Source organism: Corvus cornix, chromosome 19 (assembly GCF_000738735.6).
Source record: "Corvus cornix cornix isolate S_Up_H32 chromosome 19, ASM73873v5, whole genome shotgun sequence".
NCBI lineage: Eukaryota > Metazoa > Chordata > Aves > Passeriformes > Corvidae > Corvus > Corvus cornix.
In genome coordinates this window covers 8,210,050-8,236,101 of record NC_046348.1, presented here as the reverse complement: position 1 = coordinate 8,236,101, position 26,052 = coordinate 8,210,050, and the positions used below count along the sequence as shown (strand labels likewise).

The 26,052-nt window shown below is 44.4% G+C and overlaps 1 protein-coding gene and 2 non-coding genes across 9 annotated transcripts; all 3 read left to right on the top strand.

Moving 5' to 3' along the window:
* The first annotated feature begins 72 nt into the window (after positions 1-72).
* On the top strand, positions 73-26,052 carry TEX14 (testis expressed 14, intercellular bridge forming factor). 7 transcript variants are annotated; one of them, XM_039562950.1, is made up of 31 exons: positions 73-131; positions 490-643; positions 3,554-3,668; positions 3,932-4,097; positions 4,429-4,565; positions 5,182-5,263; positions 5,687-5,817; positions 6,649-6,762; positions 7,062-7,185; positions 7,559-7,737; positions 8,194-8,345; positions 9,009-9,199; positions 9,395-9,545; positions 9,856-10,796; positions 11,467-11,570; positions 12,544-12,623; positions 13,210-13,476; positions 14,046-14,146; positions 14,419-14,532; positions 14,886-14,976; positions 15,672-15,762; positions 16,868-16,930; positions 17,969-18,093; positions 18,867-19,000; positions 20,243-20,294; positions 20,788-20,859; positions 23,245-23,362; positions 23,551-23,646; positions 24,288-24,406; positions 24,797-24,860; positions 25,046-26,052. In XM_039562950.1, the coding sequence occupies exons 1-31, from the start codon at positions 87-89 to the stop codon at positions 25,080-25,082; spliced, it is 4,410 nt and encodes a 1,469-aa protein (XP_039418884.1). In that variant the 5' UTR covers positions 73-86; the 3' UTR covers positions 25,083-26,052. The 7 variants fall into 7 exon arrangements, with proteins under 7 accessions (XP_039418884.1, XP_039418883.1, XP_039418885.1 ...); XM_039562949.1 differs by having other exon boundaries at positions 18,810-19,000; XM_039562951.1 differs by lacking the exon at positions 24,288-24,406 and having other exon boundaries at positions 18,810-19,000.
* On the top strand, positions 1,416-1,629 carry LOC120411038. Its single transcript, XR_005603425.1, has one exon. It is a non-coding gene; the product is annotated as a small nucleolar RNA U3 (small nucleolar RNA).
* Positions 2,644-2,857, top strand: LOC120411045. Its single transcript, XR_005603432.1, has one exon. It is a non-coding gene; the product is annotated as a small nucleolar RNA U3 (small nucleolar RNA).

The following is a 26,052-nucleotide window of genomic DNA, read 5'->3' as shown; positions in this document are numbered from 1 at the left end:
GCCCCGCCCCGGCCCCGGCCCCGCCCCGCCCGGCCCCGCCCCCGGCCCCACCCTGGCGCGAACCGGGCGGGCCGGGGCCGCTGCGCATGCGCGGGGCGCTGCCCGCGTGTCGGGGGCCGTTGGAGCGGCGGGTGAGCGGGACCGCGTGGGCCGCGTGTGGCCGCGGGCTCCGGGAAGGGGCTGGGCGGTCATTCCCGACCCGGGAATGCCGCTGGGTGCGTTCCGCCGGTGTGCTCGCGGAGAGGCCGCTGCAACCGGCAGGTTCTGTGATTCCCCGGTTGTCGCCTCTCACGTCCCCGCTGTGCTCCCGCACCGGCCGGTGCGAGAGGAGCCTCTTAGGGAAGGCAGGAGGCTGTTTTTCCCTTCCGTCTTTGGATATTCCTGCAGGAAGCAGCCATAACTTTAAGTTACTACAGGTTCTGAAGTCAGAAATAAGTTACTTAAGCTGCAGTGCTTTGCAGCTTGATAATGTTTCCTACCTTTCCCCAGTTCTGTTCAGGAAAGAAGATGGCTCATCCCATCCCTCCCCCTTTTCCATGCCCAGTCAAGCTTGGAAGTATAAAAGGAGACTCCCTGGAAGCTGAGCTGCATGAGTATGTCAGGGAAGGGAACTATGTGAAAGTGAAGAAGCTTCTGAAGAAAGGTAAAAACTAAGTTTAGACAAGTACTGGCAGAAAATATTTACTTTTTCCTGTATTCTGTTATTTCTGGTAAAAAATAGTCAGCATACTGCTTCTAGAACCCAGTTTTCTGAGCGAAATATATTAACAAAATGACTTACAGCTGCCATTTTCAGTTAACTGGGAATAGTTCTTGAATCAAAAAATGTATTAAAATAAGTCAATTGAAAAGAAAACTGATGTTTTATTAGTAAAGTGCTCATAAGGAAATGATAGAGGCATTGTAAAACTAAAATTCTGAAAGTCAGGTGTTGGAATATTCTCTTTAAATGGGATTTTAATTGGGATTGCCAAATTCTTAAGGGACGGCTTAGACACTGGGGATTTTGACAACCAGATTTGTACCACATAGGAACAGGGGATTTTGTAAATGAAACCCAATACCTGGTGCCGTTCTGGTTCGGTTTTAGGATCACAGATCTCAATGGGTTGTGCTGATCCAGAGCCGCCGGTTTTTAGTGCGGGGCCGGGCGCTTCCCTCCGGGCGCGCCTCTGATTGGCCAGCGCAGGCAGAACATGCAAATCAGGGGGGCGCGTCCCGCACGGCGCCACGCGCGGCCGTTCCCGCGGGGCGGGGGCGCTCCCGAGGGGCTCGGGGCGCGTTCCCGCGGCCGCGGGGGCTCGGCGGGGCCGCGCCGGCTCGTGGCGGGTGTGCGGGGAGTGGGGGTGCGGTGTCGCGGTGTGCTGAGCGCGGGTGCGCGCGGGGCGGGGCTGTGGGTGTGGGGGGAGCGGGTTAAGACTATACTTTCAGGGATCATTTCTGTAGTTGGTCACTAGAGGAGAGTGATCGCACCTGACCGGCGTCACAAGCCACGAGGAGGAGCGGGGTGTTCTCTCCTGAGCGCGAAGCGGGCGTGCGGCGCTGCTTGGGCAGGAGCCGCTCGCCATTGATGACCGTTCCCGGCCCTCGTGGTGGGGCTCGGGAGGGAGAGAACACGGGCTGAGTGGTTTGTGGCCCTTTTTTTTATTCTGGTTCTAAAAAAAGATTTGCTTTGAGTAAAGGGGGATGTTCCCTGCTAGGGGTGTTTCCTTCTCCTCCTATGGAACACGCCGCTTCTCGCTGTGGACGATCCCCGGAGAGGGCGGGAGCAGCCGCACGGATTTAGGCTTTAATGTCCGGTGAGGGTGTTGAGGCCGATGGTATTCCCGATCCATCTATCAGTGCAGGGCAGCGGAACTTCTTGGGGGCGGTGGAGTCGTCTCTGATGAACGGTGATGATCAGAAGGTGACACGGGACTGAGGGGAATCTGTTCAGGGTTTGCCTTTCATCGCTTGTGGAAGTTGGTGTCGCTCAGGCTGCAGATTCTGATGGCGGTTAGGGAGAAACCGCTCCATGTTGTGCTCTTTATAGCGAGCAGTCGGCCGTGGTGCGGGTGTCCGGGGTGCTCTGGCTGAGTGCAGAGATGTAAAGGCCGGAGTTCATTAAACGATGCTCTGTGGGGTGCTTGTGGTGGGTTCGTGCGTGTGTCCCTGAAAGCCTCGGGAGCGGCTGGGAGCCAGTGCACCGCCGCGGCGGCAGGCGACAGTCGTGCCGCGCTGCTGGTGATGCTACCGGGGCTCTTGTTGCCGCGGGGCGGCGGCAGCACGGGCTGTGACGGTGCCTTCTGTCGTGTCGCGACAATCGTCACAGCGCGAGCTCGGGCGGCAGCGCCACTTCTCGTGGGGGGGGCGGAGAGCGGGAGCGGAACCGCGCTTCTCTCCGGGCGCCGAGGACGCCTCTGATTGGCCAGCGCAGGCAGAACATGCAAATCAGGGGGGCGCGTCCCGCACGGGCGCCACGCGCGGCCGTTCCGCGGGGCGGGGGCGCTCCCGAGGGGCTCGGGGCGCGTTCCCGCGGCCGCGGGGGCTCGGCGGGGCCGCGCCGGCTCGTGGCGGGTGTGCGGGGAGTGGGGGTGCGGTTGTCGCGGTGTGCTGAGCGCGGGTGCGCGCGGGGCGGGGCTGTGGGTGTGCGGGGAGCGGGTTAAGACTATACTTTCAGGGATCATTTCTGTAGTTGGTCACTAGAGGAGAGTGATCGCACCTGACCGGCGTCACAAGCCACGAGGAGGAGCGGGGTGTTCTCTCCTGAGCGCGAAGCGGGCGTGCGGCGCTGCTTGGGCAGGAGCCGCTCGCCATTGATGACCGTTCCCGGCCCTCGTGGTGGGGCTCGGGAGGGAGAGAGCACGGGCTGAGTGGTTTGTGGCCCTTTTTTTTTATCTCGGTTTAAAAACAGATTAATTCTCCCACAATTCACCTCTCCCAGCCACTGGCGTGTCAGACCCATCCTTGTCCTGTTTGAGTAAAATCAAAGTCACAGAGCACTGGAAATCCCAGAGGGTTCTGATTGGAAAAGGACCCACAAGCAGAGTTCATCTCTTCAGTAAATGGCCCATGCAGGGGATTGAACCCACGAGCTCGGTGTTATCAGCACCATGCTCTCAGCAATTCCTTACTTATTTATTAATTCTGTCCTCCTGTGTTGTGTGCTCATCCACCTCTCCTTATATATCCATCATATATATCTCCATCATCTGTATGAGTATAGATGATGGAGATACATATATCCATATATATGTATATATATCTCTATATATATACTTATACATCCATGTTTCTGATTTAAACAGTACGTATAAGCACTTACTACTTCCTTACACAACACATAAAAGTACCATTTGTTACTTACACAACCCTTATTTAAAATCCTCGTGAACGAGCAGTGCCTTCAATCCTTATAGAAAGTCACAAAAAACATCATTTGCTCTTTTTTTTTCTCAACTTCTGCTGCTGTATTTTCGTATCTGTAGCACCTCAGAGCAGTCAGTTGAGTGGTGATCAACCACCTGCTTTTATTAAAACAAGCACCACCTCGGAATCTTCGGTTTCCTTGCAGGAATTTTTGTGGATGCCGTGAATTCCATGGGCCAAACCTCTCTCTTCACTGCTGCACTGCTGGGGCTGGGTAAAATAGTGGATGTGCTGCTGGAATATGGCTCGGATGCCAATCAGTTAAGTATCAAACATTTATTTTTTTTTTTAAATAGAAATCAATCTTTGGGTTTAGTTGGTGTAAAACACAAAATTCCCTGGGCTTAAATGAACAAGTGCTTAAGATGCACATTGGTATTTTAGCCAAAGCTCCTCAGAGGTAAATAGAGAAATAATTTTCCTTTCTTCATGGTTTATTCTGTTATTTGGGAGCGCATAAGCATTCCAGGATACTGCTTTTCCCCCTGCTGAGTGCAGCTGAACCTTTTTTGCTGTTCCCCAGTCGCTGCTATGATGGGAGCACCCCAGTCCATGCAGCTGCTTTTTCGGGAAACCAGTGGATCCTCAGCAAGTTACTGGATGAAGGAGGAGATCTCAGAGTCCACGACAGAGAGGGGAAAACTCCCCAGTACTGGGCTTTGTCAGCCAGGAAGGAAAGCAGTGCTCAGGTATTTGTGTCAAGGCTTATTCTTGACTGCAATATTGATTTAAAACTCCTCTTTCCTGTTATGACAGCACTCCTCTTAAAAAGAAACCCGAAATTACGAGTTTCTGTAGGTGAAGTTTCAAGTTTTGTGGCCTGTTTGAAGTCAGCTTTTCTCCCATTGTCATGTAATTGATTTTCCTCAAGTTTTTTCTCTTAATGCATTTCTCAAAATGTCCATTTCCACACTGCGAGTAACCAGTTATTTCTTCAATAGTCCTGATTTATGAATCTGAAATGGTTTTTCTTCTTCTGAAGCCATATTTTTATTGTTTTTCCCTCCTCCTCCTGCCCAGATGCTGGAATTTATCCAGCAGTGCACACTGCACATGCAGGCTGCCATTTGGAATTTTCCCTCTGATCTGCTCAGGAAAGCTGGCTCCTCAAAGGCCTTGATCTGCAGCCCCTCGAGGTTTGGTGGCCTTGTCCAAGGGTAACAATAGATTCTATTTCCATATCCTATTTTCTTAGAATTAACCAGTTCTTGTGTCTTTTTGCCAATAGTAGATTTCAATCCACTGTGATAAATTTTATTTCTGTCGTGACTGTTCCAAACAGAAACTTGATAGTTGTAAATATCTGTATATTAAGAGAAACTTTATTAAATAAACTCGAAACCAGCATTAAAAGCACTGGATTTTAGTAGCATTGAAGTGGTAACATGAAGTAGTTTGGGTTTTGACTTTTTAAGGTCACTGCAGATCTTTCTTGGCGGGTGTTTCCAGCTGTTTCAGGGGATTTTGTGTCAGATACATGTTGGGAAAAATACAAACTTGTGAACAAAAAAGCAGTGCAGGATGCTTCTGTGTGTGCATATATATATTTATTTATATTGCTTTAAATAAATAACAATCATGAAAGTGCACCTAAAAAGTTTTAATGAGCTGCACAATAACTTGGAATTTTAACATCCACATGCTGTGTGTGGGACCAATCAAATGCAGGGTTCTGGCAGAAATTCTGCTTTTTTCCCTCTGTCTGTATTTGTATTTTACTCCAAGCCTTGGAGTCAGTAAGTTACTCCTACTGCTTTTGTTTTTGATATTTAGAACTGCTGACAGTCCTCTGGGTAAATTACTGAAAGGACAACCCAGTGTGGCCAAGAACATTTACAGCTTTGGTTTTGGGAAGGTAAGATGCTGTGGGGAGTGATTTTCCAATGATATCAGAGCAGTTTTTTCCCAGAATCTCCTATTCCTCACAGTAATTATCCCACCTGTGCTATTTTTAACTTTTAGTGCATTCTTATTTCTGCTGAAAAGATGGGAACAAACCCGTGAAGGGCACAAATATTCAGGCCTTTGGTGGTTAACAGGTCCTGGTTTCGTTTGGAACTGGAGAAATTCCTGTTAAATGTCCCCTGTGGGGGTTCCTAAGGGCTACTTCTGCTTTGCCTGTTCCAGCTTCACTGGGAAGTTTAGGTTTTGGCACTGATTTTTCAGATTTCATGGTGATCTTTGAGCTAATGCTGCCCTTGATTACACTCAGGTTGTTAATGAACTTGCTGGATTTTGGGAACTGTGGGATTTTCCTTTTGGTGATGCCCTCTTTCAGTTCTATCTCGCAGGCAGTGGCCACCTGGGCTACCTGGCCTCTCTCCCAATTACTGGGGAGAAAGATGTGGTTCAGGCTGATGATGAGCCAGCATTTTCTTACCACGTTGGGCCCTACATGGTCATGACCAAGTAAGTGGAATTAAAGGGATTTTAGCCCCTCTCTGTTACTATTACACAGCAAATTGTTGTACCAGTGCTTTGTTTGGGTAACTTTCCACATCTCTTCTATATTTATTCCCCATTTCCTGCTTTGCACCTTGTTTTCTGCTGTTCATTGATTAATATCTGAGTCAGACTCTGCTATCTGAGAGGCCAAGAACAACCCTACAGGCAGTATTAACCCAATTATGGCTAATCATTGATGCCAGTGTTTCAGTATTGATCCCTTTGTGGTGGGAAATAATGTTTGGGGTTGTACAGATTGTGTTGTTCAGCATTTAATCCTTGTAAATGTTGGTCCAAGAAATCCTCTGGATATCCAGGTGTTCAGCCCACTTGCTCAAACCTGTGGTGAAATGTGAGTTGCAAGGGCAGGCTGAGCATTGGTTGAAAAACTTTGGTATCCAGTAATTGTTGTAATTATTGGTAACAATTATAATAATATTCTATTGTCTAATTATTGTGTATTAAGCAAGTGTGTCTCAGAGGCAGCCAGAGAATTGACAGGTTGGGGATTTAATGTCCCCAAAACTCTGATTTATGTCACAGGGGGCTGATGGCCTTTGGTGAGGGGGATTCCTTGTCATGGAAGGGGTGGGATTTGGGGCAGTGACCCTGCCCTGCTGCATCAATCTTCAGCAGGATGAATTTATTGTCCATTTGAAAGAGCAGGACCCTCAGATTAAAATTCCTGACAGCGGGAGGCAGCACCAGAGCACCACAAAATTCTTGGTAAATAACCACATAACTGGGAAAAACACTGCTGGAAGCATTTGGTAGGAATTCCTCTTCTCCTTGCAGCTTGATGTGGGGAGGCAGCAGAGTGACAGTGAAGGAGCTGAGCTTCCAGCCCCACCAGAGCAGCTGGAAGCTGCGCCTGGCTGATCTCCTCCTGGCAGAGCAGGAGCACAGCAGGTGGGAAAGGCTCTGGGGTTTGGGGTCTCCAGGGGTGGGAGGAATGGGATTAACCTTGGGGGAATTGTTAGTCTGGGATTGCTCTTCTTCCCCAGATCAGAAATACAATTTTCTGTCTCTTCCCGCTCCTGATCTTTTAAAATGGAGTGTTTCGGTGAAAAATGCATTTACACTGAAATATATTCCAATGAAAACCCAACATTCATGTCCTGTTGATAAAAACACTGAGCAGGCCAGGGCTTTTCTTCTTTTCATCTCAGATTTGCCTTGCAAATTTGCTTTTTCCTCTCCCTTTGCAGCAAACTCCGCCACCCTCACTTGCTGCAGTTGATGTCTGTTTGTCTGTCCAGTGACCTGGAGAAAACTCGTTTGGTCTATGAAAGGGTTCACTTTGGCTCTCTCTACAGCATCCTCCATGAAAGGGTAACTGGGATGCTTGAATTCTAAATAATAGTTAATTAGAAGTTTAGTGACTACATCTGACATCTTTACTCAAGAAGACAAAATCCTCAGTCTGTATCTGAGTTTCTGGTTCTTTTCCTTATTCTTTAAATCAATTTATCTGTGTTTTATTGTTGTCATTTGATATCTTTCTCTTCTTTTTAAGGTGATGTTATTTGGTTTGGTATTGAGAGCAAACAAATGTATTTCCTCTTTTTCCTCCAATTAATTTTGTTTGCTCTCTTTGCTGCCTTCTGCAGCAAATAATAACCATCATAAATAATAACAACTTTCTCTTACATCAAGTTTAAAGACCTGCCATGCAAATTTGGTGCTTTTGGGTTTTTTTCCCCAGCGTACAGAATTCCCAGTGCTGCAGACTGAGACCATTCTGCACATTTTGCTCCAGATCATCGACGCTCTGCGTTTCCTGCACTCCCGGGGATTTATCCATCGCTCCCTCTCCTCCTATGCCATCCAAATTGTGTCCTCTGGGGAGGCCAAGCTCTGCAACCTGGAGTACATGATAGAGAGGTGAAAAACTCCCTCAGGGTTGCTGTGAAAGGTGTGGATGAACGTCCAACACCTCGTTGGACTGGTGGTAATTAAGTGAGATAAAGAGTGTGAGAGACCCCACTCATTTCACCTCAGTAAATTATTACTGAAATGCTCCTCTGGACACATGGAAATATAAATTTTTACAGGCTTCCTGTGTTTTATCCATGGTCAAAGCTAAAGGGCTGTTTGTAAAGCTCCTGATGGGAAATGTTCAGCTCTTTTTTAGTTCTTTTTAGTGTAAATTTGTTAAAGGAGGTGTTGCTTTCCCTGCCAAAAGACATTTACTGCACATTTCTGTTTGCAGACGTGCCCTTAACCTTTAAGGTATTTAAACTAAAAGCTGTAACACACTCAGGTCTTTAATTCCTAAATATAAACCTTGTAGTTGAATGTGTTTTATGTCCTAATTTACAATTTTTTCCCTTTTTGCAGCAAAGACAGTGGAGAGCACAGTGATCTGACCCGAATTCCTGTCCCAGTCCAGCTGTTTCGCTGGTGCTCCCCTGAAATAATCCTGGAGAAACCTGGTACAGTCAAATCAGATGTTTTCAGCTTCTGTGCAGTGCTGCAGGAGGCCTTGACAGGTGAATCCACAGCTGTGGGCTGGGATGGTTTAACTTCAAAAATGAACCAGGCAAAAACCCCCAAAAATTAATGACAATAACAAAGATTATTGGGAACTTCTGTAAATATGATCAGAAAATTTAAAATTGTGTGGCTAAAAGATTAAATTAATGGTGGATATGGGAGAAGTACAGTGATTTTCTGTATTTCTGTCACTGTTTATTTTTCTTCTTCCTACCATCACAGCAAAACATTCAGTTAAATCTTTTCAGTGTTCAGAACAAGCTTGTGCAGCTTTCATGTTTTTGATCTCTGTGCTAGCTTAGAGATGAGTTATTGTTACTCTATTATTATAATGTATTGTTGCTGTTGTTACAGATAATGTCTGTTTTGTATTCACTTGGACTATTCTGACAGTGAAATGGGATAAACAACTACCCTAAAAATTAATCCCACTGAAGAATCCAGAGCAGGGTTGTTTGCAGTGTCACTCTCCTCCAGATATTTCTGTCAGCTCCCTTTAAAGCATCCACTGTTGGAGTAAGACAGGGAGGAGATGCCAGTGCTTGTTTTCAGTTGTAAATTAGGGAATGGACAGGGAATAATGTGATTTTTTTTTTTTTTAATTTCCATTAACATGAATGTACAGCTGGTGACATAAACTCTGTACTTGTGTCTTGCAGAGAGCCCTCCCTGGAAAGGTGTGGAAGACTCAGCTGTTAAGCAGCTCATCCTGTCAGGGGAGCAGCTGGAAGCAGATGTCAGACTCCCCCTGATCTATTATGATGTTGTCAAGTCAGGGCTGGAACCCAAGCAGAGGAAGCGTTCCATGAAACTTCAGGATATTCAATATATCCTGAAAAACGACCTAAAGGTGCCTCCCAGCATTGTCACCTGTGATGGATACGCTGTGTCCATTCAGATTCAAGTTGTTCTGCTTAAATCTAGAGGAAGTGCTACAACACTGAGTGTTCTGACCATGGAGCTGACCCCCCCCTCAGAAGAGCAGGCAGGGACACACAGCTGTCAAATACAGTTGTGTTTTATTCCATTTGTTTTTGTTTTACAGGACTTGGTTAAATCTGAAAGTGGCCACGCTGATGAAATGTCCAAAGCACAGAGACCTGCTGTTCTTGCAGATGTGAACATCTGCTGGGCATCAGCTTTTAGCTTCCAGAAGAGAACAGTGGAATTCCAGGGAAAAGAGATCAGCAAGGCTGGTGAGTTTCTTGGAGCAGGGTGTCAACGTGTCCTTCACGTGTTCCTCAGCCCACAACAGCCTGACATAAATCATTGAAATGGGGGCACTCACAGATTTTACGATGTTGTAAGTTGAAAATAGGAAGCAGTTGGCTTTGGATTTTAGCTACCACTTAATTGTTAATGTAGACTCAAGGCTCTAAATCTGTTTTGTTCAGGTACAGTTTTCAGCATTTCCAAATTTCTAAAAAAATTTCCTAAGTGTGCAAAAGCAGCGTGGTTGTCAGACTTGTGGAGAAATGACTTAATGCTTAAAATTGAATTTTTCAGGTGGCTTTTGTGCCCCCAAAGACTCTGTTTTTCCCAAGGAGAACAGTGGTTTGGTGGGGCAAGAGGCAGCAGCCAGCGCAGCGCCAGCTGCACAGGACAGAAGTCTCGATGTGTCCTCTCAACTGCAGACAAGAGCTTCTCACTCCAGTGAGAGTGATGTGGATGGCAGCCTGTGCAGCTTCGAAATGAATGAAATCTTAGCCAGTTATCCAGAAGGTCCCCAAGACTTCCTGGAAGGAGGACCTGGATTAGGCCAAGCTCTAAAGGATACAGAAAGGCAGCAAAAGGAAGATCAGAGCCCGTGGGAGGGTGAGAAGGAATGGGAATCCTCAGGGTCCAGCACAGGGCTCACTGGAGAGGAGGAGGAGGAGGAAGAAGAGGAGGAAGAAGAAGAGGAAAGGGTGAGAGAGGCCTTTGCCCTGTCACAGGTGAGAGGAGATGCTGGCAGGAGGCTGAGCAGCCCTTCCCAAACCGAGCAGCACATCAGCAAATGTGCCCTGAACCTCAAGATTATGCAGAGCCTGCTGCAGGAGGCAGGAGATTCCCTGTGCAGGGCAGGGGAGAAACTGGACAGGCTGAAGGCCACGGGAAAGCAAAAGGAGCTGCTCCAGGAAATCAGGATGAATCTGCTTCCTAAGGAAAGCTTTCAAGGAAGGCACTGGAATGGGTCTGATGCTGCTTCGCAAAATACCAACAACCCTCCTTCTGCAGTTGATTTTTTTTTACACAAGGCTGTAGCTCCACCATCCAGGGACTACATTCCACCACCAATAACGTGTCAGGCACCAGGCAGAAACTGCTTCCAGGCTGTTCCCAAGATAGCCAAGGAAATAGAGGCCATTCAAAATGAGAAGTGGAAGAGTAAAATTGCGATGAAGCATCGTGATCCCGGCTGCAGCGTGGGGAAGGGCCTGGATGATGAAGTGAGCCTAAACTGGGAGGTAAAGTGTTGAGCAGGAGGCCTTTTTATCATTTCTGTATTTCTTAGCAGGCCATGGGATGTAGGGATGGGTGGTGTCCAAGAGGAGGGATGAATCTGTCCTTTAAAATGTATTCATGCATGTTATATACAGGAATGAAAACAGCTCAGCAGTGCAGTTGTGTTACTTCCTCTTTCTCTCCTCTCCTCCCAGGACAACACTGATCCAGTGGCTCAGGGCGGGGTTAAAATCCAAATCTTGCACTAAAATGGAGGTGGGACTCTCAGGGAAAGGCCAGTGGAGAAATATTTTTGTGTTGAGGCCTAAGCTGTTACAGGGAAGGGCTTCTGGATCACTTTCATTATTAAATACATAGACTGAAGAGAAAGAGAGAAATTCAAGTATTTCCTGTGGGGACAATCTTGAGTCATTCAGGTCCACTCATCCCCCCTGGAAGCTGCATGTTTTGATTGCCTGCCTGCACCTGAAACCTGCTATAAATGCAGGGCAGGGTTTTTGCTAGGCCGAGGCCTGGGGCTGTTGTCCTTTCTCCTGAGCAGAGCAGCTAAAATACAACTTGGGCAATAAAGTTTGTGCTGTCCTGTTCTTAGGCTGCCTCACAGACAGCTCAGCCAGTAATTAGCAGAATGCCCAGTGTGTGCTGAATCAGGGCTTGTTGGACTCATTTCAGCATTTACTCCCACACGTGTCTGCGAGATGCCAAGAAAAGTTCAACTTGCAGTGTCAGAGAGGAGCTGATTCACATCCTGCAGCGAGAAGGGAAGAGGAGAAGTGGTGAGTTTTGATCTTATTCATAGAAGAGTTAATTCTGACAGATTCATCTGGAGAGAGACACTGTCAGAAGGAGGCACATCAGGATCAAGGCTGGCATTAAATGTTTCTCAGGAAGCCAAAAACCATCTGTACAGAGAGGAGCCTGCTGTGAGTCATTGTCAGCTGCAGAGCTGCTGGGGAGCTGCTGTGACAGGGCAGTTTGTGTTAAAGACTGGTGTTAAAAAAGATTTCACATGCCTCTGGGATGGAGGTCAGTGGTCCAAAACTGCACCAGTGCCTAAGGAGAGCAATCTGGGAAGGTATTAATAAAGGTGGTTCTCCTCTCTGGGCACAGCCTCCTTCAATTCCCAGTAGAAATGCTTTTAATGTCATCTCTTTGTATTTCTAAGCATGAGTGGAAAGCACACGTTAAAATTACCTGGCAAAACTTGTGCAGATTAATCTTGGAGAGAGGGGGACAGATGCCTACTTCAGTGTTTGGGTCAAATCAGGAAAACTGTTGCAGTTTTAAAATGGATTCATGACCTGTTTGGATCAGAAAGACCTGTTGCTAAAGGTTAGAACAGAAATATTCCAGGTGCTGACATGGTCAGTGATGGTCAGGGAGTGAACTCTGGTGGGAAAGTGGTTGTTGTCCAGGTCTAAAATTGTGATCACCTCAATAAAACAATCCCCACACCATCCATGGTGTGGTTTTGGAGCTGCAGCAGCTGAAGACAGTTGACAGCTCTGAGATGCAGAGATGAGTGTACAGCTTGTCTGGTTAATCTGTAATAGACCCACATAACTGTCGGTGCTTTCTAAGCTTCTGGCAGCTCAATCTGCTGGTTCTGCCGGGTTGTTAAAAGGCTGAGAGCACACGTGCTCTAATTAATGTTAAAACAACTTGGAGCCTTTTCCTGGCTGGAGAATACTTGACACAATATGCTCGTGCTCTGAAGGAGTTTGTGCATTTCACAATCATTTATTGCAGGTGCTATCCAAAACCAAGGGCTGAGTTCTGCAGCAAAAAAAACAGTGAGAAGAGGAGGGTGATGCAGTCGGAATGGAGGAGTGAGTAAATCAGTGTTAAATCAGTGTTAACTCAGCATTAATATCAGAAATGTTGCTGCAGTGCATTGCATTAAACCCTAACACGAGGGAAGGTCTCTGTGCCTTGGTCTCTGTGCCTTTAGTGCTGAAGCTCCATGAGGTCTTTCTTGGATGGAAACCAAGTGAGTGGGATCCCGTGTCTTGCACATTCCAGGCATAAAATCATCCCAGGCACGTTGAGGTGGTTTGGTTTGTGGAGCTGAAGGAATTTCTAGCCTGGTTTTCGGCAGTGTGTGGATTCAGGAAGGGCAGGATGGCAGTGCCCAGTGGATGGCAGCACGGGCATGGATAATAGAGAATCAAACTTAACAAACCCGGTTCCTGTAGAGACTCGTCCATATCAATCTGTGCAGGTTTTAAGCTTTATTTAAAATGGAAGGAAGTGTTTAGCTCTTTCCGTGACAAAGGCTGTCCTCATACCAGCTCTAAGTCTGGAGCATTAATGCATACCAGCATTTCCAAGTCTGCAGGCACAATGGAACACAGGGGATGCTTTGAAGGTCCAGGTTCTGTGGTGTGAAGTGGTAATTTTGTTCTTTTTGTGTAGCTGAAGTAAAGCGAATGGCCCGGAGAGCGGCCTCAGGACGGCTGGGGCTCAGCTGTCTGTACCCTGCCAGTGAATGCACGTCTGAAAGTGAAGCAGAAAGTGTAAAGGAAACCTCCCAGCATGTCCCTGCTAGAGCCCCAAAAAGTCACGAGCAGCAGAGGTGCAGGTGGCAGCCAGGTGATGCTGCTGAGCCCTGGGACCTGGGCAGTGAGGATAGAACTGAATCTGGGGAGAGTGATCCGGAGCCCTCACTCAGGAGTTCTACAGGTGAGGCTGAGAAACAAAAAATACTCTGTTCTCTTTTTGTCTCTTTCCATTTCCAATCAGATTTTTGCTTCTGTGATTTTTTACAAGAATTGTCCATTCTATCTTCCAGAGTTTTTATCTCAGAGCAGGTCAGTCACTCCTTGATGGGCATAAACAGAGATGAGTATTAGGTGTTAATAGGTGGAGGGAATGAGAACTTGGAGACCTTCATCATTACTGATTGTTGTTATCAGCATGAGAAACCCAAAGCTTTCAGACCCTCGAGTGTGCTTTCACACTTTATTTCTTCCAGTCTCACCACACAGCTGCTTCTTCTGTAGCAGCTCAGTGGGCAAAGCTTTTGAAAAAGTTCAGGACAAAGGAACAGGGCAAGGTTCCCCTGCTTAGATTAATTAATGAGGTGAGCATTTAAATGTCATTATTTCTCCGTGCTCCTGACAGACAATTAGTGTCACTGTCTGCTCTCACTGATATTCCAGCAGTGCCTCAGATCACTCACGTCACATCACTTTTTTTTTTTTTTTTTTTTTTTTTTGGGTTAATAATTTTATTCAATTCTGACATCCTAGGGAGGAGCTGCCAGTCCCCAGCACCAGATGAACAAGCAGAGTCTGGAACAGCCATTCATAAGAGTTCAGTCCTTCCTCAGCAAGCTGAGAATCTCTCTAGAGTATGTACAGAAACCCGAGGAATTTAGTTGCAGCTGCTTATCCGTGGAAAACTTTAGCCTGGTGTCGCATCCTGTGCTGATCTGAGTAACAATTCCCCTCCTCCTTCCCCCTTTTTATGTTGTTCTGTTCTGTCAACCGCCGAGGTAATTCGAGGAGCAGGAGGTGGGTTGAAAGTCAGTGAACAAATTAAATAGAATTTCAGAATTTCAGTGTTTTGTTGGCTGAAGTGTGTATTTGTTACTGGGATCGTCTCAGGTGATGTCTTTCACAGGGATGTTCAAGGGAATTACATTGTTCCCTTAATTCACCTCCTGATGTCACTGAAGAATTCTTCACTCCTGATTATTTCCTTCCTCCTACTCTTGAGGGAAGTTCAGAACCAGAGGTAAAAATAACATTTTTTGGACATAAGTTCCACAACACGTGGTTTAATTGTGCTCCCATTTGGTTTGAAGAGAGCTGTGGAAAATGAGAGATTTTTTTTTAATTGTTATTCTTTTCTTTTGAAATGGGACCTGCAAATAAAGATTTTGATAAGAGTAAGCAAATTAATCTTCATTAATTTCTGGAAGCTGCAAAACTTTTCTGTATTACTTTTAAATCCCGTCTGGGCTGTTTGAAGACCTCCTGAAAAGTTTCTCTCTTCACTCTCATTGTTGGGAACATCATCCTGGGAGGGTTGTCCTGCCCTTTGCAGCTTCTGTGTCAAAAATTTAATTAATTCCTTTCCCTTTCCAGGCCTCAAACACTGAGGGCAAAGCAGAAGATATTTGTGAAGGATTTTTACAGAAATTACCTGGAAATGCAGGATCAGGAATTCAGGCTCCAGGTAAATGTCCTTTTTCTTGAAGCACTTCTGAGGCAGGGACACAGAGTGGTTGCATTGATATTTTTGCCAGCAGCTCTCCTGTCACAGGACTGGACCTTCATTCTTCAGGCTTAATTGATCTCTTATTCCTCATTATTTTTGGGAGAGTTCAGGACACTCAGGATTTGGGTTTGAAATAATTCCAGATGCAGTGTTTATGTACTTGCTGTGTTTCAGTTAAAAAGCCAAAACAAAAACTTATTTGAAACCTTTTTATTTTTACCCTGGGGCTAAGTTTAATCTTTTTATGCAACTTGCTGTGGAGCTGGAAACTGAATTAGAGTTGTATTTACACATTAATATTCTCATTGCTGGGAGGATCTTGGGCTTAAAAACAGTGAGAGCTGACAGAGTGCGTGTGCAGAATAATGGAGGAGTCATTGTTGTTTCCTTACTCTCTTGTCTCTTTTAGCTCGAATTTGTAAATGTTGTGATATTCCCCAGTGCTTCAGTGACTGTCTGGCAGCTGTGCCATGTTTATGAAAATGCATCTTTAAAACACATTTGTCTCTCGATAACAACAAGGGTCGCAAGAACTCAAACAAAACCAGAAAAAGAATTTTAATAAAGTTGCAATTTCCTGCTCAATGAGTTGTGTTGTTTTCTTTTGTACTTGCAAAAGCCAGTAACAGGGAACATTTGTTATTTGTATTCAGGAGGAAGAATACCCTTCTGCAGCCCAAGCCCACAGAGCTGTGGCAGTAACAAGCTGGGAGTGAATCAGCTGAGCCAAGTGCCTGTGGCCAGGTAGAGACTGATTTTCATTGTTCCTCCAGGCATAAATTAGCTTATAAAGTGTGCTCTCTTCATTAATTCTGCTTACATATCTAATATTCAAATGAGATGCCAGTGGTGGTTTTTAATGATTATCTACATAACTCAGCTCCTTGCCAAGAAAATACTGAAAGGGTTTTTCACTAGTCTCAAGGGGTTTTTGTCTTTTGCAGAGTTTGGTGGGGGTTTTTTGCCTTAATGAGGGAGCTAAAATAGGGGGAAAAAGCCATGTACGTATCAGAATTCCTTTTCCACTGATAAACCACGGCCTTAAACAGAGCAAAGATAATTCAAATTAAGGCTTCAGTCATCTGCTTTAATTTTGTTGTGCTTTGGTTGTGGAGCTCAAGTGCAATGAAGATCCTGCCTTCTCCCTTCCAGTGGGATCAGCCCAGCCCAGTGCAGGAACGTTCACTGGATCTTGCCTGGGGGTAACATCAGATTTGGCAGCCTCTGAAATCTTGGAGATTTGGTTGTCTCCTCTGAAAAACAGGAAGGTTTCTTGTCCTGTAAATTTTGTATTTTACCAGCATGGAGAATATTTGGGCAGAGCCCTGTGCTGGGCTCCCTCCTCCCCTCACAGGAGCTGAGTTCCCTGGGCCAAAGGGAGGCACCAGCAATGGAAATCACTTGGCTTTGGGATAGAAAAGAATGGTTTTGGTTGCTCCCTTCACTTAGGGACTTTTGCTAGCAGGACAGAGGGGATGTTGCTCTCTGAGCATCTGCCTAATCCTCTTTGACCTTGAGTGGGCTCAGCACAGTCTGAGACAGATCAAAGGATGATGAAACAATGGAGTGATGTGTATTCCTAGATTTTGATTTGTTTTGTTTAATTTCAGCTTTGTTCTGAAGCTGCAAATGTCAATTAGAAGTTTTCTCCTTACTGAAAACAAATCCATAATCTCTTGAAAATGACTTTTTTCTCCTACTGCTGTCCATGTTTAAGCAATAAGTTTTAAAAGCTTCAGTCTACCTCAGAGAGAAGGTAGTGCTTAAACTTCCTGAGAGAAAGGAAACCAAATCCTTCTATTTCCATCATTTTCTGAGGGTGAAAATGACCTTTCCTCCCTCATTTCAGTGTGGATGCAGCACGAGAAGCAACACTGTGGGAGCCACAGGAAGAGTGCCAAGCAAAAGATGTGTAAGAGCCACATTTTATAGCAAAACTTCAGCAAATTGGTCATTAACTGCAAAATAATGTGTTGGTGCAAGACAGGGAGATGGGACAGACCAAGAGAAAACGCCCCAGAGCATTGAGAGAGTGTTTTCCTGTGAAAAGTTGTGAGATTGGTGTAAATGAGTTGTCCTTAGTGTGAAATATTTTCATATTCATAAGTAATTAACGTGGTGTTAATCTGTCTGTGCTTCTTCCCATTAAAGTGTGAGGATTCCTCGTTTCTTCTCTCCATATGGCATGGGGAAATAAAATCACTTTAAAGAGCAAATAGTTCGTGTGGAGCCAAATAAATTTTATTGCAGAAATAGTCCTGTGATTCTCAGGGAAAAAAAAATAGCAGAATATGTTTGTGACTCAACTAATAACGTTAATTTATTTTTACAGCTAATGGAGATTTGCATGTAATTACTGATTACAGGAGGTGTCTGTTCTTTTCATGGCTCTTTGAGGACGATGTAATCCAGGGTGTATCTCCCCAAAATGTTGGTTTGATTAATTTGGATTTCATTTTTGTCACTTGGGTGTGTGTCAGTGTCTGTGCAGATCTTCAGCACTCTCACTTTATCAGAGTCGTTCTTTTAAATGCTCTCAAGACCTAGATTTAGTCTTAATTAATGACCCATTAATTTTTGTTAACCATTGAGGACTTCCCTTGGCTTTGGGGAGTTTTTTCCACCTTTTGGTTCACATTTGTATTTCCTGCACTTTCTGGAGGCAGCTTCCTGAGCTGGTTCTATAGGAGAATTATTTAAGAAATCCTGGAAAGGAAGGGGAAGCAAATAATTAACCTTTTCTGCCTCTGCAACATTCCTGAAGATGGTGATTTTGGGCCTTCCCAGATTCCTGTGGGAAGTTTCAAAGGGAACATCTCCCTCCGTTCCAGTGAACTAGATAAGACTGCACGAAATTAAAATTTCAAGACTCTGAAAATAGCAGGATCTGGTGATTCACAGGTGCAGGAAGTGGCCATTCTAACTGTCAGAACATCTCTCAATAATTCAGATCAGTGGCAGATATTCAGGATTTGTCCAGCATCCCCTGCGAGCAGAACTTCCAGAGGGGTGTGGAGTGTAAAACACCTCGGCTGAGCCACGCTCCCACCAGTGTCAGCACCCCCCTGGGCTCAGGTAATGCAGGGAGGGGAAAAGAGGATTCACAGGGAATGATTTCACCTCTCTGTGCCAGCCAGACCTTTCTGCCAGGACTTTTTGATGTTCAAATCATCAAGGTGAATCATGGAAGCTCCACTCACACCGTGCAGAAATGTCAGGCTTGCAGTGAGTAACCACAAGAAATGCTGCTGTTCCTGTTTGAAATCTCATTGTCCAAAGACATTGAATTAAAGGACAATTTACAGGGGCACAGCTGAAAAAAACCCTGCCTGAAAGGTCTCTGGAAGATATTTACTTGGCAGCCTTCATAAATCAGAAATTGTTTAAATCACTGAAATTCGAACTGATACCTGTGGATTTCAGCATTTTAAAGGCAATTTAATAAGCACTCCGTGTGGTTTGAGTGTGGAAAAGAAGTTAAATAAGGTGATAAACGTTTGTTGAACTGAAGTGCTTAAGGGTAATGAATTAACATTTGTGCTTCATTAATTTGGTGTAACAGTGGCTGAAATTTCTCAGTTGGCAAAGTTTTGTCTGAGGTGGAACTCCTGGGTTATCAGATTTCTCTTTTATGGGTAACAGTTTCTCAAGAGTTTCTTCTGCAGGTGCCTGTTCCCTTTAAACTTTTTTCTGCTTCTGTTGAAATGTGATAGAGATACAAAAATTCCAAAAATAATTCTCCAGCTTCGCTGTCTTTTCTTTTTTTTCTCTCCTTTTTTTTTTAATTCTAGAAGAAAAAATTCCATTAGCCCTTGAGAAATACAAACACTGCCATGAATTTTCTTCAGATTCTTCCTTTTCTGACTCTCAAGAGACCTCCTCCACAGTGTTCAATACTTTCACCACAGCCTGTGAAGGGGAGAGGAGCATGGAAATTCCAGTGGTGGCTCCAAGAGTTTGCCCATTTGGACTGAAAGAGCCTGTAAGTCAGAAAATAACTTGTGCCATGAGTTACTTTAAATATTCGTTTGATGTTCCATGAAAATATTTTTGAAAATACTTTCCCTAAAAATAAATGCAAGTAGAGAAATGCTTGTGGGTCGCTGTATTTTGGAATCGTGGCTCTGTTGATAAAATGATAAAAGTCAGTGCTGCCACTGATTATACAAAGATTTGGGCTCCTTTTGCTCATAAATGTTGGCCGCTCTCCAAGTGGCCCTTCCTTGCCCTCCATCCCTTCTCTGGCTGTAAGGACTTGCCCTTTCCCAGCCTTTGGAATGCCAGAACAGCGAAGTGATAAAATCCTGTGAAAAGCTTGGCTTGAATGAGCCCTTTTATCAGGGGCTTGTCCTTTTCCTGCACATCAAATGTGCCAAATCTCATCAGCTCTGTTCTGTCAAAACCCCTCCCTTTGGAGTGCAGAGTTTCCAAGGTCACTGCAGTGATTTCCAGGGATCTTTTTGGCACTGAAGGTGTTCCCGAGCCACACAGAATTATCTCAGTTGTCTTTGCAGACAGTTTTGTATAAAATAATTGCCTTTTCACCTTTCTTATTATTTTCACTGCCGGGGTTGTCGTTTAAAGATGAAATCAGAGTTTGCTCGGGCAGGACAGCAGGGAGTGCTCGTTGTGTGGCTGACCTGGCACAGGCAGCTCTGTGTCGTGCTGCTCCTGGGCCAGAACACTTGGAATTCATTAAGTTCATTTACAAGGCAGAGCTGCCCTAAGTGGCTCTGCCGATGGTGTCGCTTCTTGTCCAAAATCTTATTCCAGAATTAAGTGCATATTTCCATTCTGAGGGCAGTGGGGATTTGCCTCTGGTTACAAATTCTTAATTTTGGGGGGCTTTTAATTTTTGTCCTGGCTTTAATAATGAAAGATTCCAAGCAGAGAATGGGAACTGAAGAAATCTTGGAACTGTCCAGTCAGAAAATTCCCATCCAACTGTCCATTCAGAGCACTGAAATAAAGATTATGTAACTGATGGTATCTTAAAGCTAAAATAGGGGTGCACAGCAGCCCAAGCAAAATTTTTGACACATCAATCTTACTCTAGTTCATATTCTGAACAGATTGAAAAGCTTAGTTTAAAACTTAATGGTCAGCTCAGGCTTTAATTGAAGGTTCTACCTCGTTTTGGATTTAGAATGTTGAAGGAGAGGATTGAAGGCCAGCAGTTTTTCAATTTACCTTCTTGTGTTTCGTTCTGGTTGATCTCACACAGGTTGGGTTGCCACCAGTTGCTTCATCCCTGAGAAACACCAGGCAGGCACCTGGTAAGTCTTTTATCCCAACCCCAGCCAAAATAAATTGTTCAATAAACAGAGAAACAGACTTGAAAGGAAATTTTGCAGTTTATTAATTATTTTTCCCTTTTTTTCCCCTTCTTTTTTTGCTCCTGGATGTCACTTTTTAGAGGGATAAATCGCTTTGCACGCAACCATGTACTGCTGGTGCTAATTGGGTTGTGGATTTTGTGTTTGCACCTGCAGACCAAGAACTCTGGCCTCTAAATCAACCTCTGTTTGAAGTGTAAATATTCCTGGCCTCCAAATTCTGATACAGCATTGAGAGCTGAATGTACGAGTGTGGCTCGAAATGATTTTTCCATTATGGAATTATTTAAGGAAATTCGATAAAATGTGAATGAGCCAGGCTCTTGCTAAATGAAATATGTAAGCAAGATGCTATCAGAGTGTAAGCCTATGTCACAGTTATTAAGGATTAATCACTGCTAATTAACTAGAATGCTTTTTTTCTCTGTCTCAGCACTCTCAGAGGCATCTCCCCCCACCATTGATGAGCTGCCTTCACCAGCCCAAGAGCTGCTGGATGAAATTGGTAAGAGGCACTTCACCCCAAACGGTGGGAGGCTTTCCAGCTGTGCTCAATCAGGATTTCTCCCAAACAATTCACTGCCAAAATACACAAGAGCTTCCAAATTAGTTGCAGTCAATGATTAGGAAGTTGGGCATCAACAGCTTAAATAACTGGCAGTTCTTGAAGCCTCTGCATTTCACTGAGTGGTTCCTTGCTGCTGCTGACAGCACACTGAGTGCAGGTGGAGTTGAACACAGAGAGGAATTTGGTGTACACTGAATTTTTCAAAGGTGTCCTGGAGCAATTCATGTTCCCCATTAGAGGAGGCAGCTGCACCCCCCCGGGTGTCTGTGCAGAGCTCAGTGATTTACATTTCTTTTCGTACTCACATCTCCAGGCAGAAAGTGTAAAAACTCTGCCTTTTTTTCACTGGGAGGGTGTTAGAGAAGAGTTTGCTTTCCTTATTCCTCATTGAGCTCTTCCTAAATTAACACCAGACATTGGGATAATTAAAATGTCCGCAGCTCTCTCAGAAATGAGACACCCAGACACATCCTGAGCTTATTTTAATTTCCTCATTCACCAAAAGAAGAACCTGTGGAGATTGGCATCATCAGTGATGCCATTGATGATGGTCAGGGGCAGTTTGTAGGTTAATAAATAAAATAATTATAACTCATGTACAGGTTTTCCTCTAGAGTTGGGTGCATAAAGTCATCTGGTACTTTAGTGTATAGCCAACCAAGATCAATATGGAAATAATGCTGTTTTTAACAGAACACTTAAAGCAGCAAGATTCCCTCTCTCCAGACTTGAAAGGGATGGGATTCCAAGACTCTGGAGTGCAAATGAATGGTTTGTTGCTAATAGTCCCAATGTAGAGATTAAAAATAGAAAATTCCTTTTGCTGTGCTGCAAAATGACTCTGAGTCCTTGTCACTGTGTGTTCAGCTGTGACAATAAACTGCACTTTTTAGCTTGGTCCCCCCCCACCAGTGTTTGCTGCCTTTCCCTGTGCGTTCCCTCTGAACTCCACAGGGAGCTGGTGTGGGAGGTTTGCAGGTCTAACCATGAGAATTAATTTTCTGCTTTTATTATGCCACCGTAGCTTGGGCTGTGTTGAAACACAGGTGACAACACCCACAGAAGGAGAGGTGGTGGGCAGGTGATGTCAAAACCACTGAAGTTTCCATTCTGGGAGGGTGATTCAGTTCAGAAAGTGGCCAGTGCACCCTACCTGTTAATGTTCCTAATTCTCCAGCATGAGATGATGCCTCTGATTTCACAGAGTAAGAAAATAGCTTCCACTGGGGTAATGAATATTGTATTTCCTGCTCTGTTACAAAGACAGCCGAGTGGTGAATCTTTGTGCTGCTGCAAATGCAAATGGTGCTAAGTGGGAATCATTTTTAGATGTACAACAAGTCGTGTCAGAGGAGCAGAAAGCCTAAATGTTTATAGGCTGTGCTTTTTTTTTCTCCTCAATGAGTCACAAAGTGAGCAGCAGTAAAAAAAAAAAAAAAAGACAAAAAAAAAGGCAGAACATGAGTTAAGTCTGTAAAAAGCTAAATAGCACAGTCACTTGAGAATGATGCTGGCACATGTTTGGTTATCCCACAGCTTTGTTAAATCTTATCCTGAAGGATGGAAGTTCACTGGAGCTTGTTGTTTTTAGGTGGAGAGGACTGCAGCAGGCTCTTGCTGGCTGCTCAATCACTGTGGTTTTGCATAAAGCACAGCTATTTCAGACTCCCATTTGTTGTGGCAGCCTCGTGCCTCCTGCTTATCTCAGCCCGGCAGAAGGGGCTGAAATATCCCCCGTTAGGCTAAGCCTAAGTCTAACCCCATCACCATGAATTTCCAGATCCGAAAGTTGGAGGAGCAGCAATGTTGGGGCCTTGCTTGGATCACCATGGGATGCCCTTTCCAGCCCAGTGTTCCTGCAGCTGTAGGGTCTTTAACTCTCTCAACCCTCAACCCAACCCTAACCCTAATTTCTGTGGGGATCAGAACTTGCTGATAAATCAGTCTTTGAGGGGAAATCACTGGATTTTGATAAATAGGTTAACCAAGCTCCCATCCTCAGGTTTCCCGTTGATTTCTCTCCCATATCTGGGATTGGAAAGGGAAAGATTAAAGATTTCTTTCCACATACATTTTTGATTTCAGTGGGAAACAAAATGTTGAGTCCTGTGAATCTGGAAATGTGTTGGAGTGAAATATTTATTCTGCTGGCCACCTTTGACTGCAGATAATGGCATTTTGTATAACTGGCAGAAAATCAGGCCACTGGGGAAAGAGTGATTGAGAAGTGGGCAACTGGAAATTCCTCAAGTGCAGTAAACAACATTTTAATGTATTTATTGTCTTCCTTTGATACTAAAATCTTGCTGTTTATGTGAATAGCTCCTGATCAAGTTAAAATGGAAAACAGAGAGTCAGAAAAAGAATCTGAGAGAAATGAGAAGACAAATCAGAGTTTATGGACTAAGGAGTCATTTAATCTAGCAGAGGATACAGAAAGGTATGAAAAAGGATGGGAAGGCATGTTTGGCTTTGAGTTACAAAGATGTAAAATTTTCTTTTCAGCATATTTTAACAAGATTCAAAGCTTACAGAAAGCTTTAAATACCCTGATAATTGTGATTGTTTTATTTGGAAATTTGCAGCATGAACTTTGTCACCATCACTTTTGAATCTTTTATTTAACAGAGCTCACTCCAGCCTCGATGATGTTTTGGAAAGAATGTTCCATGTAGTTCCTGGAGATGGGGAGATCCAAGAACAACCTCGGGGACTCACTCTTGGGTGAGCTGATAATTTATATTTGTGTTCAAGGGTTTATTTTGTGTGGTGTGTACAGATCTGGGCAGCACTTCTCAGAAAATGGGCTGTGACTCCTTAGGGAGTAGTGTCAGGGAACTTGCCTGGAGACATCAGTATGAACTCACCTACTAAACTGAGAGGGAAAATAATGTTTTGTTAATACAGTTTCCTGTGGGTAGAAAGCAAATACTTCAACAGGCTTGGAAGGCAGGGCTTGGTCTTCACAGAAACCAGAGATAATTTGACAGAATGGGAGAATTTTCTGAGGTAGAAAAAATGTGCATTAAGAGAACAGAATCATGAAAGCTCTTTATAAAGAAGAGTTTGTGAAAATGGTTCTGCTTTCATGGCAGTATATTAGGAAATTTGAAGAACATGGCAGAAGTCACTTAAACATCATTTTAAGGTAAAAATTTGTATCCCAAATAACCTTTTTTCCTCTTAGAACTAAAGATCAGAGCCCAGGAACTCTGAACAGCTCCACAGTGAGTGGCCATAAGTCATCCCTAACTTCTGTCTCACTAAGGAACATAAGACATTCTTGTGTTTGGCATCAGAATTTTCTGTTTCATCCTGTAAAAAAAACAAAAATGAGGATGATACACAAAACTCTGTCATTCAAGGGCTGCAAGCCTGCAGGATCCAGAAGATGCTGAAAGGAAGAATGGAGTAGAGGAGAGCAGAGCCTGGGCTGGAGGCAGAGCACCAGGAAGCTGTGCAGGGACTTCAGCAGGTGCTCTTGGTCTGTAGAGCTGCTGGATGCACCCAAAGTTTGAAATGTCCCAAATCTCTGGTGACTTTTGGAAATATTGATGGTAGTTTTTAAAGGTAGAAGTCTGGGAGGTGACATCAGTGTGCTTGTTATTGCACAGCATTTGCAGCTGTGCCCCTGTTTTCTGTCAGACCTCAGCACTGAGCTGGGATTGGGCTTCAGGGATGGAAATGAGGATTGGTTTCTGATGATGATGAGGCTCCTGTGGGATGCACCAGGAGCACCAGAGCTGGGGCTGGGTTCTGATTCCAAATGTGGCTGAAGGAATCAAGCAGAAAGACCTGTAGCACTTGATTCACTTGCTGTCTCTGGAGTGTTGTGTGGCTTTCACATTCTGAGCTGAATTTCCCTGTTTTTTAGACGAGCACCCCGAGGATCAGAAACCCCACCCCCAGCAGCAGCTGGCTCCAGCTCCACCCTTCAGGTGAGGCTCTCTGTGAGTTAAACTGGAATTGTGGTAGAAATTTATGTGTTGCATGAGCTGCATTCCTGTTTTCCATGAAAAAGAGGCAGTATGAAGTCCCATTCCCTTCAACTGGTAGTTTTATATCAGAAAAAAACAACTGCATAACCTTTTTTTCCCTCCTTTTTTTTTTTTGTCCCCTGCAGGATAATTGTTTTGGATGAGAGCTCTCTCCATGATTAAAACACAGAGTGAATAAGTTCTACACATCACCTGCTTGCTGCTGCTTGCACAGTGTTTAGTCTGTGAATTACAGCCCTTTTTGGCCACACAAGTACCTGTAAAGCTCAGATTTCCTTTAACAGCAGCAGGTACAGAAGAAAATCTAATGCTCTATGCTCTGATATGGTTTGTACTGGTTTTATGCCATTATTGCATGCCCAGGCAGTGTCAGTGTTGCAGAAGTGAACTGTTTTTTACAGTCACATCCTTATGAAACTGTTTTTTATTCTGCATGTGCACTTTTTCAGAAGCTAAAGAATTTCTTGCTCTGTTGCATTATGCAGTTTTCACATTAAAGACAAAATGATTGTAGTTCTGTGGGCTGCTGGTGCTGCTCAGGCACTGAAATGTTTCCATGCTGGAGTGTTACAGCCCATGTAGTGTCTGTTTTTCCTTGCTCATTAAATTTAACAAGGTAATTTCTTGTTTTCTCTTTACTTAGTGCTTTTGTGATCTAGTGTTGAACTGATTTGACTGATTAAAGGGATTAATTGCTGTGCAAAAAGCTAATGAGGAAAAGGCAGTGTTCTCCAGAGATTGCAAGTGCAGCAATATGTTCCCTGCCAGCATCAGACAAGAATGTGAAAAAAATGTGCTTGTTATGAAGACACCTGATGTTTAATTCAACCCCGTTTTTGGTAGGCCTCATCCAAAAAAACAAACCCAAAAATCCCTGGATATAATTGAGTTTTGGATTAGAATTTTGATGGGCACAGCAACTTCATATTTAACATTTCTTGTGATAAATACTGTTCAGGTGCAGGAGTGAAAGTTGTCCTGTTCCCTGTGTGACAGACACAGGGATTTGAGCTGGTTTTGTACATCTGGGTGTGCCAAGTTTTGCATCTTCATTCCTGTTTTTGCAAGGAAATGCTCCAGTTCTGTACCTGTTAATTTGGTTTTGCAACACTAATAAAAGTTTCCAAGGTTA